The sequence below is a fragment of the Denticeps clupeoides genome, chromosome 12 (assembly GCF_900700375.1).
Source record: "Denticeps clupeoides chromosome 12, fDenClu1.1, whole genome shotgun sequence".
NCBI lineage: Eukaryota > Metazoa > Chordata > Actinopteri > Clupeiformes > Denticipitidae > Denticeps > Denticeps clupeoides.
The window spans coordinates 21,453,188-21,468,115 of NC_041718.1; the positions used below are offsets into that span (position 1 = coordinate 21,453,188).

The 14,928-nt window shown below is 44.8% G+C and overlaps 1 protein-coding gene across 12 annotated transcripts in view; it reads right to left on the bottom strand.

The window, feature by feature from the left end:
• LOC114800309 (calmodulin-binding transcription activator 1-like) overlaps nucleotides 1-14,928 on the bottom strand; it is an 80,655-nt gene that overhangs the window by 19,440 nt on the left and 46,287 nt on the right. For all 12 annotated transcript variants that reach the window (XM_028997494.1, XM_028997492.1, XM_028997490.1 and 9 more), the window contains exons 6-7: nucleotides 7,111-7,182; nucleotides 1,838-1,991 (exon numbers count right to left, since the gene is read on the bottom strand). In XM_028997494.1, the coding sequence (XP_028853327.1) occupies nucleotides 1,838-1,991; nucleotides 7,111-7,182 (226 nt within the window). The remainder of the gene's footprint in view (nucleotides 1-1,837; nucleotides 1,992-7,110; nucleotides 7,183-14,928) is intronic.

The following is a 14,928-nucleotide window of genomic DNA, read 5'->3' on the forward strand; positions in this document are numbered from 1 at the left end:
TACCCCAGCGGCTGAAAAACAGTCCCCACCGCATGATGCTGCCACCACCATGCTTCACTGTAGAGATGGTATTGGCCTGGTGATGAGCGGTGTCTGGTCTCCTCCAAAGAGTTCAATCTTTGTCTCATCATGAATGTTGTCCTTCAGGTGCCTTTTGGAACATGGCAGGCAGGCTGCCATATTCTTTTTACTAAGAAGTGGCCTCCATTTGGCAACTCTACCATACAGACCTGATTAGTGGATTACTGTAGAGATGGTTGTCCTTCTAGAAGGTTCTCCTCTGTCCACAGTGGAGACAGCTCTGACAGTGACAATCGGGGTCACCTCCCTGACTAAAGCCCTTCTTCCCCGATTGCTCCGTTTAGGTGGCCAGCCAGCTCTAGGAAGAGTCCTGGTGGTTTTGAACTTCTTCCACTTACGGATGATGGGGACCTTCATAGCAGGGACCTTTCTGTAACCTTCCCCAGATTTGTGCCTGGAGCGAATCCTGTATTGGAGGTCTACAGACATTTCCTTTGACTTCATGCTTGGTTTGACATAAACTGTCAACTGTGGGACCTTGGATAGAAGGTGTGTGTATTTCCAAATCAGGTCCAATCAACTGTTTTTTTCACATGTGGACTCAAGTTAAGCGGCAGAAACATCTCAAGGACGATCAGGGGAAACAGGAGGCATCAGAGCTCAATGTTGCGCGTCATGGCAAAGGCTGTGAATACTTATGTACATGTGCTTTCTCAGTTTTTAAACTCAAGTAAACTATTTTCATGTTGTCATTAGGGGGTGTTGGGTGTAGAATTCTGAGGAAAAAATGAATTTAATACATTTTGGAATAAGGCTGTAACATAACAAAATGCAGAAAAAATGACCTAGTACCCAATAGACTTATACGTGTGTATGAACAGATGCATGGTGGGAGATCCAGGTTCCGCTTTGTTCAGTACACTTCTGAACCAGAAGGTGGCAGTCCTGCACCACAGAAGAGGCGGCACTGAAAGGTCATGGAAAGGGACAGTGATGCTAGTGCTTTTTTCAGCGCAAAATCAACCTTGTTTCAGTTTATAAAAGACTACAAGAGTGACTGAATAGTATAATTACAGTTGCAGAATTACAGATGTGCTGAAATTACAGTTCAATTTAAATGATTGGAGAATTATGTTAATGTAAGTGTTTTCTGGATTCCCATGTTTTAATTATTTAGTGTTTTTTTTGGTTAGGCTTCTTGCAATAAAAAGTGTAGAGCACATCATCTCCACATGCTCTGAGTCAGTTCTGTTATTCTGTTTCAGTTACGATGTGAACATGATCTGATCCAACAGTGGAATAATTTGATAGCTCAGACAATGTGGATTTGTCAAGATGTGCAGACTAAGCCAAGCGTCTCAAATCTGCCATAATGACAGGCTGATGCATGTCCAAAATGGGGATGTGGCACGCGTGTGTGTGTGTCACATGAGCTGGGTGAATTAGCTGCATTTCCCAGCATTAAACACTTTCCAGCTCTAAAAGGAAATCCCAGTGCAGTGCCAGAGTTACTGAGGGCTTTTCAAAGAAAAAATCAGTAGGGTGACCTTCTCCTTTGTCTAAGGGACCGGTGTAGCGTTCTTCTTCTGATATGATGATTAGTATAGTCTGATCTGTTTAAAGCAAGTGCAGTAATAATGCACATATTTTTCTGAAACATTATATGAATATGACCTTTTCTTCCTGTTCCGGCCTGTGTTCTTGAGCTCGGTTCTCGATCTTCAGTCAGTATGACCTCTGAAGTTGATTGGTTCACAATGAACTGTTAACTAGGCTAATAGACTCTAACAGTAGGGAATCATGCAGTGATACTCACACATGGGCTTCAGCTGACCAATCAGCTCCTCCTTGCTCCATTTGGCCCATTCCTTCTTGTCGGTGTTGATGGAGCAGAGAATCGGACCACACGGCTTACCACAGTCCTCTATAGCTGGAACATTCAGATAATGGACCAGCACAATGTCTGGGTTCTGTTGACAGAGAGATGAAATGCAGAATTTAAGATAGACAGACAGATTTTAAGACAGAAAATTAAGATGGCAGAAGTGGTCTGGAGAAAGACAATGACCAAAAACGGGTAGGTTTCAACATAGTCTGGTGTGGGCAGCATATAAGGCTCGATGAGGGTGTTACTACTCCAAATCTGGCACACAGGAAGGGATGCAGAATGGATCCCAATTAAAATAGGAGATGGCTATTTACCTGGCAAAAATTCATGCTCATGTCCATTGTGAAACATTTTCCACATATAAATATTGTAAATGACACTGCTTGCATAATATGTGATTCCTAAAGTTTCTCAAAATACACTATAGTGCTATTGCTGGAGCTTTTCTCACAAATTTACATCAGTACACACTAATTACAAACTCGACTCCAAATTACGTGATTCCCAAATTCAACACGTGCTCACGCTAATCACAAATACAACACCAGCTCAGGCTAATCAGAAATTCAACGCCGGCTCACGCTTATCACAAATTCAACACCAATTCAAACTAAATCACAAATTCAATACCAATTCACGCTAAATCCCAAATTCAACACCAGCTCACGCTAATCACAAATTCAACACGTGCTCACGCTAATCACAAATACAACACCAGCTTAGGCTAATCACAAATTCAACACCAATTCACACTAAATCACAAATTCAATACCAATTCACGCTAAATCCCAAATTCAACACCAGCTCACGCTAATCACAAATTCAACACCAATTCACACTAATCACAAATACAACACCAGCTCAGGCTAATCACAAATTCAACACCAATTCACACTAAATCACAAATTCAATACCAATTCACGCTAAATCCCAAATTCAACACCAGCTCACGCTAATCACAAATTCAACACCAATTCACACTAAATCACAAATTCAACACCAGCTCATGCTAATCACAAATTCAACACCAATTCACACTAAATCACAAATTCAACACCAGCTCACGCTAATCACAAATTCAACACCAATTCACACTAAATCACAAATAAAACACCAGCTCACGCTAATCACAAATTCAACACCAATTGACGCTTATCACAAATTCAATACCAATTCACACTAAACCACAAATTCAACGCCAGCTCACGCTTATCACAAATTCAACACCAATTCACACTAAATCACAAATTCAACGCCAGCTCACGCTTATCACAAATTCAACACCAATTCACACTAAATCACAAATTCAATACCAATTCACACTAATCACAAATTCAACACCAATTCACACTAAATCACAAATTCAATACCAATTCACGCTAAATCCCAAATTCAACACCAGCTCACGCTAATCACAAATTCAACACCAATTCACACTAAATCACAAATTCAACACCAGCTCACGCGAATCACAAATACAACACCAGCTCAGGCTAATCACAAATTCAACACCAATTCACACTAAATCACAAATTCAATACCAATTCACGCTAAATCCCAAATTCAACACCAGCTCACGCTAATCACAAATTCAACACCAATTCACACTAAATCACAAATTCAACACCAGCTCATGCTAATCACAAATTCAACACCAATTCACACTAAATCACAAATTCAACACCAGCTCACGCTAATCACAAATTCAACACCAATTCACACTAAATCACAAATTCAACACCAGCTCACGCTAATCACAAATTCAACACCAATTGACGCTTATCACAAATTCAATACCAATTCACAATAAACCACAAATTCAACGCCAGCTCACGCTTATCACAAATTCAACACCAATTCACACTAAATCACAAATTCAACGCCAGCTCACACTTATCACAAATTCAACACCAATTCACACTAAATCACAAATTCAATACCAATTCACACTAATCACAAATTCAACACCAATTCACACTAAATCACAAATTCAATACCAATTCACGCTAAATCCCAAATTCAACACCAGCTCACGCTAATCACAAATTCAACACCAATTCACACTAAATCACAAATTCAACACCAGCTCACGCTAATCACAAATTCAACACCAATTGACGCTTATCACAAATTCAATACCAATTCACACTAAATCACAAATTCAACGCCAGCTCACGCTTATCACAAATTCAACACCAATTCACACTAAATCACAAATTCAACGCCAGCTCACGCTTATCACAAATTCAACACCAATTCACACTAAATCACAAATTCAATACCAATTCACGCTAATCACAAATTCAACACCAATTCACACTAAATCACAAATTCAATACCAATTCACGCTAATCACAAATTCAACACCAATTCACACTAAATCCCAAATTCAACGCCAGCTCACGCTTATCACAAATTCAACACCAATTCACACTAAATCACAAATTCAATACCAATTCACGCTAAATCACAAATTCAACACCAATTCACACTAATCACAAATTCAACACCGCTTCACGCTTATCACAAATTCAACACCGCCTCACGCTAATCACAAATTTAACACCAATTCACACTAAATCACAAATTCAACACTGGCTCACACTTATCACAAATCAAAACCGGCTCACGCTTATCACAAATTCAACACCAATTCACACTAATCACAAATTCAACACCAGCTCACGCTAATCACAAATTTAACACCAATTCACACTAATCACAAATTCAACAGCTATTCACGCTAATCACAATTTCACAGTATATGGAGTTTAATAAGCTGTGAAGAGTTTTTATTCACCTCCTGTCAAAATTATTTGGACCACAAAACTTGGACCAGAAACCATTAACATGGGACCCAACCAGGATTTTACACACCTGCTCACAGTGAAATGCTTTTCCAGTTTTTTATTGGATATTGGAATGGATAACACTTTAAAATAAAAAGGTAGTATGTCCACCAAAGATTGTCTATAGTCAAAAGCAAAAAGGCTCATATTGCAACATAAAACCACAGATTGGAGGCTGAAAATAAGAGCCTTTATTGCAGCCTACTGCTGAACAGTAAGGGTCCAACAGCAGCACATTAATTACAGCTTTATTTAATTAATAATACATTGACACAGCGAAGTCATTGTATCAATATCCCAATCACGTAGAACTTAATAATACTGTATCCACAGCACAGCCCTAAGGAAAGTGTGTGAGAGTGAACAGCTTGGTGGTGATGGATTATTCTGTGTCCATCATTAACCAGCCTGTCTCCTCACAGCCATTCGTGATTCTGCCTCAGTCAGCGTCCACCAATAACAGAAATCGTTTTAAGTGTGATGTGGGAGGAACAGAGGAAAGTAATAGAGAATCAGAGAAGCTCACTGCTTCTCGTGCACACAGTGAAAAGTTCATGTGAGTAAAATACGAGTGTCAACATGACTGCAGAAAGTCCCGTCAGCTCTTGTTCACATTAGACTGATGACATCCAGCCTGCTCCAAAACCCACATTCCCAGATGAGGGCGGTATGATGACCTTCATTTATCCCAGCAGTCGGTGGTCTGCACTCTCTCATAGGCAAACAGGGAAGAGAAAACAGCTGACGTGATGCTGGGTCGTACGACAGACTTTTAATTGCCTCATTAACGTAATTAAATTGTTATCATTTCAGTTAGATGCCAGGTCATAGTGATGTTTCTCTTCTCTGCTGCTTTTCGGTCTTGTGTGTTGACCCCACTCTATACACAGAACACACTCATCACTGAACATGGAGGGGTGGAGGACAGGCCTTCATGTTGCCCCCCCCCCCGTCTCTCTCTATCCCTCTATCACGTCCCATGGTCGTGTGATGGGATGTCTGTGTTTTCCTTTTAGTAGGAGGAGCCTGTCATTCCTAAACTCCTCCCTGTCTGATGCTGATTTGCGTTCTTTTTCGGAGCGGGGAAGTTTGAAGATGGAGAGGAAGGAGAAGGGGAAAACCGCGAGTCTGACAGACACCCTGCCACAGCAGCCATCTACTCTGCGGTTCTTAGTCGCCCGATGGCTTTGTTTTCGTCTTCGTGTCATGGCTTAATGTATTTCTTTTATGATTGCAGCGTTTCCCTTTCTCTTTCCTGTCCTAGACCAGGATGTAACACCCTCTCTCTCTCTCTCTCTCTGTATATGTGTGTGTCATTGTGTTTATCTGCTCGGATTCCTCAGTCGGGGGTGAGGAGTACCGGAACGCCGTCGGATCACAGTAATAAATAAAAGTCCCCGTGCTGCCGGGGATCAGATTCGGAAATCTGGGGAACATTCTGAGCGCTTTAAGAAATGTACTTCAACTGAATGTCCCGTATTCTAAAACCAGCGGTGGGATTTGTTCCGCTCCATATTTTCCCAGCGTGTATCGGCACAGTTCAGTGGAGGGGCGGTGAACTTCAATCCATCACTTCTGGGAAACAGGAAGCAGCAAAGAGGAAAAACCAATGTGAACATTCTGCTCACGACGTAGAACCTCAGAGAGGAAAAGGCACCATGGCCGGAACCTTTCTAATTACTGTAATCTCCACCATCTACAGGATTAGCCCGGATTAAACCTTCTTCCCTTCACTTTCATCCACAGCTTCTCCCACAGCCGCACGGAGGCAGTCAGCGGCGAAAACCCGGAGCCGGTGAACTGTGTGGAGAGCAGAACTTTCACTGAGGAGTATGAAGGCTCCTTACAGAACAGTTTCAGCTGCTGATCTGATTCCTGGCGCCACCATTAACTGCGGGCAACACGGAACACGCCGGCTTCATTATTCCAACGGTTAGCAGCCGCAGGGCCTGTACAGGCGGAACCCAAAATCCTGTTTACCACGTCCTTCGAGGGACAAAGACGCAAAATTCTCCTCTTCTTCTTCCAAGTGGCCTGGTGGCTCCTTCACGTCCTGTTACTCAGAGCAGCTTGACGGTTCCACTGCCAGTTTGTTTACACTTCTGTCCCCCTCCATCCATCTCCCGGTCACAACTTGTTCCCAACAGAAGGAGACGGAGCACTCAAGACAAGACAGACGAGGGACGTGTGGGGCTCTGCAGATGACAGCTCTGACTAATTGATAAAGGAGGAAGGAGACAGGAGTTCTGGGGGAATCTGAGGACAACTGCACAAAGACAGTGACCTGGAGAAAGGGACGAGCAGAAGACAAAACCTGGAGAGGTGGAGAAGGTTGAAGAAGTCCGGTCTTACCTGAAGAAGCCAGTAGCACCTGCGGTGGAACGTTGGGATGATGGAGGAGTGAACATAACATCCGTACAGACACTGCAGAGAGAGAGAGAACACACACACACACACACACACACACACACAGGTTCAGTTAAATCCGAAAGAAGCTTGGCGCGTTTCATCCAGAGAAAAACACACAGAAACAAGAGGATTTATATCTGATAAGGAATAATAAAAAAAAACAACACATTTTTATTTGAAATCTGCTTACTTTTTATACCCGCTACAAAGTGATATAGAGTTTCCAGGCACTACACGGTTTTAATTCGGAACTGATGTCAATTCTAAAATCTGAACATGGAATTATACGAATAAACAAAGACAAAGTTGAAATGTATACACACACACAACATAAAAATGCCTCCATGCCACCGTGTTCCTGTTTACATCAGATTGATGGGAGCGTGGGAGATGATCGGATTTTACCAGCCATCTTCATCAGCATGTCTGGCACGCTGCATCACTCTCTCGGACTTGTGCACAACACACTCAGCTCCTCTGCATTAAGCAGGTTCATTTTAAAACACATGGCCTGCTGACAAGATGAAGGAGGAAGGGCATCAGTGAAGGGGCGGAGTCACTGTCATTTAACACCAATTGGTGTCTGTTTTACAGGCAAAACTCTCTTTTACTGTGTACTGAAAGGGGAGCTGCAACAGGAAGCACAAAACCAGACATCAGGAAGCAAATACAACATCTGTGACGTTGTTACAGGGTCGGCTGGTGATGGATTGGTGTGGAGAGAGGGGCTAGTGCTCCAGTTCCAGAGGGCATTTCACATATCCCCTCATTATCAATTAAAAGAAGAGACAAGCCCCTCGCTTCTATAAATCACAATTAACACACCCAGGCCTGCGACCCCTAAATGATCTGTCTGCACACTAATATTTCCCCAGCTGCCTGCATGAAAAAGAGGGACGCAGAAGGACTCGGGAAAAAAGGGAAAGTAGGACGAGGGTAAGAAGGAAAGGCAAGGAGAGAGCCGCAATGGCAGGGCGAATTTCGGATGTTTCATGCTAGACGCTAAAGAAGAGTTTACAGCGCCACTTCCAGGTGTAGGGAGGTTAAAGTCTGTATGTCTCTGTGTGGATGACAACGTTTCAGAAACTGTTCACCTGGTTTAGAAAAAAAATGTTCTCATGTGGACGGGACCGAATGAATCAGGATGAAGGGGGAGGTCCGTGGTGCAGAGAAAAGAGGCGGGGGTGGGGGTTAATTAGCTAATGAGCTAATTGTCACTCATGAGCCAATCCTGTCTGCAAAATGATGAGATTAGTGAGTAAACAAACTGCTTAGAATCTTCGTTCATCTTACCTTCCATCTTCACAATGGCCTGAACGTGTATGTGTGTGTGCGCGTTTGTGAAAGAGCGGGAGAGAGAGAGAGTGCATGTGTGTGTGAAAAAGAGAGAGAGTGCATACGTGTGTGTGTGCATGTGAAAGAGAGCGAGAGTGCATGTGTGTGTGAAAGAGAGAAAGAGTGTGCATGTGTGTGAGAGAGAGAGCGTGCATATATATGTGTGTGCGTGTCTGTGAAAGAGAGAGAGAGAATGCATGTAAGTGTGTGAAAGAGCGAGAGAGCGAGTGCATGTGTGTGAAAGAGAGTACATGCATGTGTGTGTTTGAAAGAAATAGAGAAAGAGTGCATATGTGTGTCTGTGCGTGTGTGTGAAAGAGAGCGACAGAGAGAGTGCATACGTGTGTCTGTGTGTGTATGAACGAGAGAGTGCATACATGTGTGTCTGTGTGTGTGTGTGTGTGTGTGTGTGAAAGAGAGTGAGAGAGAGAGAGAGAGTATGTGCATGTGTGTGTGTGTGTGTGTTTGAAAGAAAGGGAGAGAGTGTGTGTGTGTGCGCGCCACCATGTCCTGATGACCTTGAGTAGATCCTGATTCTGCAGATTTAGTAACAGAGCGAAGGAGAGAAGCTCCTCCCTCCCGCTCAGGGATCAGGATGCTGAGTACTGTGTAGAGGTTTTGCATCTAACATGGTCTGTCACATGATCACACACAACTACACAGAAAAGACGTTTCCACCCAGTCTTCCATTACAGTACAGAACTCGGCGTGTAAACCTATCAAGTAAAGAAAAAAAATACACACATACACACACAACCAGGATTCTGGAAAAGTCTGTAAATTTGAATAAAAACAAGATATCACGCAAGCCAATATTTCATAATGATGTTCAAACCAGGAAATTGTACTCCTTTATCCATGAAATGATCTCATTTCAAATTTGATGCCTGCTACAGGTCATAAAACAGTTGGTTAAAAACTAATGGTTAAAAAGATTGAGCGGTAAGAATCAAGTTCATTGATCATCTATCAGGTCCGTACCCTGATTAGCTAATAAAAGGGGCGTGTAAGAGAGGTGGGCGTGTAAAAGATGGTGGAATACTGTTCCTCAACGTCAAACTGCAAAGGCTCATTATCTACAGTATATAACATCATCCAAAGATTCAGAGAAACCGGAGATATGTTTGGGCGTAAGGGACCAGGACGAAGGTCTTAATTGGATGCCCGTGGTCTTCAGGCCCTCAGACAATGCTGCATCACTCACTGGCATGATTGTACCAATGACATTACTAAATGGGCTCACAATCCACTGCACCATCTGCAGATACCATCTAAACCTCTATCACGCAAGCTCTATTACTTTTTGGAGCAGTAGTGGCCTAGCGGTCATACTCGTAAGGTACCACCAAGGTGGTTAAAAGCAGAGGACACATTTCACTGTGTGCACTGGGTGCTGTACTGTGGTGTTTCATATTGACAGTCAATTCACTTTCACTTCATATTTCAACATGGTCCTGAAGTGCCATAACCAAAGAACTTTGCCAAATTATTTGAAGAAAAATAAAGTGAAAGTGAAGTGATTGTGAAACACTGCAGCACACCACACGGTGCACACGGTGAAATGTGTCTTCTGTATTTAACTCTCACTCTTGGTAAGCAGTGGGCACCATGACAGGTGCCTGGGGAGCGGTGTGGCACCTCAGTGGCACCTTGGCGGATCGGGATTCGAATCGGCCTTCAAAAAGGCGAGAATCATCCCAATTCTGAAGAAATCCACCGCCCATCCCGCTGATATTTCCAATGACAGAGCAGTCTCTCTCCTACCCTATCTCTAGAACATAGCATCTCACTATCTTACCCAGAATAACCCTCAAGGCCCAAAACTGCTCACTCCACAGAGTCGGCTCTTCTGGTCTTTACATCTGGAAAATATTTCAATATTTTCGAATATTACAGCCTTGTTTGAAAATGGATTAAATTTGTTGTCCCCCCAGAATTCTACATACAGGTTTGAAGCTCAAAATTGCTCATCCCTGAGTGCGGGTGGTTCTGCACGACGGATTGTATTCATGCTACTTTTGGTTCCTCTGATTGTTTTGCCTGAAATAAAAAAAAAAAAAAAACATAATTCTGCTGCACCCAGTGATAGAGGTATACAGATATTTATTTTTTAAAAAATACCGGCAAGCATATGAAGAGATTATTATCTCACACATATATTCTTTATTTAATGAACATCCTGTAAAACGGAGATATGTTGTGAAAGGTCGGGTTTTGGAGGAGGAGGAGGAGGAAGAAGGTGCTCACACTGCACCCGCTGCACTCTCAATTCAAAAGGCGCATTATTATCCGGGAAGAGGAATCCCTCCATCACCGCAGAGTGTGAGAATTGTGAGCGGTGTGAGACGATGTGACCAGTGTGTGTGACCAGCGTGATAAGTGTGTGTTTTAGGTGAGAAAAAAGGAGCGACTGACAAGAGAGCCACGTGGAGCGTAATCAGGGACTTTATTCTGTTCTCTCGCTCCACCTCGAGCTCCGTCGCTCTGTTTTCCAGCAGTCTGAGGAAATCATTACTCCCCACAGAGCAGGACGGCCACAGAATGCTGATATGACACACAAAGTCACCTTGGTCCAGAGGAATGGAGGGAGGGAGAGACATAGAAGCAGTGTATGTGTGTGTGGGGGTGTGTGTGTGTGCGTATGGGTGTGTGTGTCTGTGTGTGTGCGTGTCCGTGTGTGTGCATTTGGGTGCGCGTGTATGTGGGTGGGTGTGCGCGCGTGTGGATGTGTGTGCGAGCGTGCGTGTACATGTTGGTGTGTGTGTGTGGGTGTGTGCATGTGGGTTTGTGTGTGCGTGTGTATGTGCGTGTGTGTGTGTGTGCATGTGGGTTTGTGTGTGTGTATGTGTGCATTTGTGTGTGTGTGTGTCGATGTGGGTTTGTGTGTGTGTGTGTGTGTGCACGCGCGTGTGTGTGTGTGTGTGTGTTTGTGGCCGTGCATGTGTGTGGGTTTGTGTGGATCCGTGTGTGTGTGCACGTGTGTGTATGTGCGTGTGTTTGTGGCCGTGCATGTGTGTGGGTTTGTGTGGATCCGTGTGTGTGTGCACGTGTGTGTATGTGCGTGTGTTTGTGGCCGTGCATGTGTGTGGGTTTGTGTGTGCGTGTGTGCATTTGTTTGTGTGTGTGTGTGTGTGTGTGTGTGTACATGTGTGGGTGTTTGTAGGCGTACATGTGTGTGGGTTTGTGTGTGTGCGTGTGTGCATTTGTTTGTGTGTGTGTGTGTGTGCATGTGTGGGTGTTTGTGGGCGTACATGTGTGTGGGTTTGTGTGTGGGTGAGGTGTGTGCGTGTGTGCGTGTGTGTGTGTGCATCTGAAGACCTCATCAGGTGGAAGGGTTCTTAACTGATGATCCATCAGGAGAAAAGCCAGGAGCTGCTGTGGTCCCCGGTTAACAGACCTACAGAATGTTCACCACTGACCACACCTGCAATACATCAAATTTAACATCACAACTGTATTCATGCCAACTGAACCTTCACTAACTGGACAACTGGGATCTGTGTCTTAATGTCCGGATATGACTGGATAGTAGGTATGGATTAGGATCAAGACTATCTCCAGAATAGTGGGAATGTTGGCTGTAAACCACACTGAAAACTAATCTGTCACACCTAATATTTTAGAATTGACGTAATGTAAATATCTAACTATAAAAAATATGTAGCCCAACTCAAAACGAATGAAGCACCTGCATGTAGATTCAGAAAAAGAACATTTCCATGAAAAGCAGAAGATCCTGAGGGGCTAGGTCCTTCAGGGTCTCTTCTGCATTCTGGAGAGGACACCAGCTCTTTCTGACAATCCTCATCGCACGAGTTCGGGAAGCACTCGCACTCGCATAATTCTCAGCGAGGGGAATGGCCACCGGGGGAGCTGTAGAAGAGGCGTGGTGGAAGGAGGCTGAAGGAGGGGGAGAATAGGATGGTCCGTGAGCGTGGCTCAGATGGTGGGGCGTCTTGGTGGCACAGACGGAGACTGCCGTTGGGCTCTGGGTGGACGGACGATGCGGCAGTTCACCGGGACGGGCAAACTCGAGGCTGGGGGTTCCAGCAACAGTCTATTCTTTTTTTTCTTGGCAAGGCTGGCATCTCTGAGAATAAATTCAACCGGAGAACGGGCAGAGTCCAACATGGCCGTCTGGCTTTCATCCTGGACGCTGACCCCGCTCACTGCCGCTGGTTGATAGTGCTTCGTGGTATGATGGCCGTGGCAAGAAAGTTATTTCCTTGTCTAAAGCTGAGGCCCGGCGCCCTGAGGTGGCACACCAAGCGCTCAGGGTTCTCTGGTATCTGTCCATCAGTTCTGTCCTCCCAGGTTCTACTGTCTGGCGTTACGTATATGCAGCTGAGTGTGCAGAAGTAGAGCTTCTAGGGTGCTAGTAGCCTAGTGGGTAACACACTCATCTATGAACCAGAACACCCAGGTTCAAACCCCACTTACTACCATCATGTCCCTGAGCAGGACACTTAACCCTGAGTGTCTCCAGGGGGGGACTGTCCCTGTAACTACTGACTGTAAGTCGCTCTGGATAAGGATGTCTGTTAAATACTGTAAATGTAAATGTTCTAAGAGGGACCACAATTATTTCTATATGGACCAAAGTGTAATGATGTTCATTAGTGTTGTTTTCTGCATCTACAAAACCCTTAACCACATTATAATAGTTATGTACTCATATTCTCAGAAATTCTTCACAAAAAGTCAAATTTACCAGAAAATTTTGAAACTAAACTCCCTGAGTTAACCCTGAAAATCTGAACGGCATGTTTCTTCCTCCGAGCCCGAGTAGAATGGGCTCCATCATGTTCCGGCGTAGATGATCAGCCGTAATTTACTTTCAAGTGGAGACACGCGGCTGAGAACGTTCTGGAATATGGAAGCGTGATGTGGTTCACTACGTAAAGCCAGTAAAGATACTACAGACCTTCACTGGTTTTAAACATCTCTCTTACGTGAACTACGTACTTCATCATACATTCATACGTCAACCAGATTTCAATGACTTTTCCAGGTTTTTAATGACTGTGAGAGCTGAGAAATGAGATGTTTTTTTTCCCAATCTGTCCAGTTTTTCGAACCTCCACCCACTGACTCGCTTCACACCTTCTAACAGGAGTCCTGGACTCTTCTCTCCCGTGGTCTCCAGATATAGCAGGCAGGAGTCCATCAGCCTGAGCAGGAATGTGAATGGAGCTCACCGGCACCCAGTTACCGGCCCGTGAACTGGATCCGTCACAGCGGCCGGCAGAGCCAGAGCGAAGGAGGAAAGAGGAGCGCGTTGCACATGCAGGCGCCCCATGAGCTCGGCAAAGGTGGCACGAGGAAGCACTTCCGAGGATCAGCTCCGGAATGGATTCCGACAAGAGCATTAGCATAGAGAGAGCACCGTAATGCGACGGTAAACTGCCGCCAAATGGAAACGTTCAGAAGTGAAGGAGAGGGAGGAGGGGGAGGCTGGTGGAGAGGTGCATCATCATCATCCTCATCATCATCCCCAGCACAACTACAAACTGCACTAACATGTGAGTAGAGCAGGGTAAAAACACACATACTAACACACACTCATGGTGGGCTGTGTGTGTGTGTGTGTGTGTGTGGGTTCTGTCCTCTGTAGAAGTGAGAAGAATTTCAGGATGTGACCAGCAGATGCTGCTGGTGCGGCTCTTCCAAACCGGAGCCGCACTGCAACGTGACATAATGTGAAAATGGAAAAATATAACGCAGCACCTAACGTCTAACATATTGGATATGAGAACGTGTGAGGCAGGGTGGTCTGGTAAGTGGAAAAGGTCCAGCAACTTCCACATCTTCTACACCACCCCCTCCGTATCTCCATGTCTCCGTTTTAACGGAGCCGTGACACGTGGAGGGCGGGGTTCAGGCCCATTTTGCCAGCAATGCAGAGAAAGGACCATGCCTGTGCAGTTGTGGGATTACCCAGAATCCCCTGCTTTCTCAGGCTGATCTCTGGCGACGGGGCAGGGGAGAAAACTGCTGTGGATATTTCCCAGCAGGCCGTGGGGCTCAGGATTTCCTGCTCAGCCAAAGTGAAAATATTGTCACAGAAGCACTTGTCTTACTACTGAGGTGACCCCTGACCCCCATCTGATACTCTCACATGATCTGCATTCCATTCTCCCTGATCCTCACTCCAGGAGGTTAAAGGTCGTCACAATAAAGTGTTACAGGAGATATACCCCTAAACTCCTCCACGTCCACCTCCACATTCTCCTCCACCTCCCCATCTCTCCACTTCCACATTCTCCTCCTCCCTCCTCCATCTCCCCACACTCCTCCACCTCCCCATCTCTCCATCTCCCCACACTCCTCCACCTCCACATCTCATTACCTCCACCTCCCCACCCTCCTCCACCTCCTTATCTACCCACCTCCACATCCTCCTCCACCATCCCGTCTTAAATAACC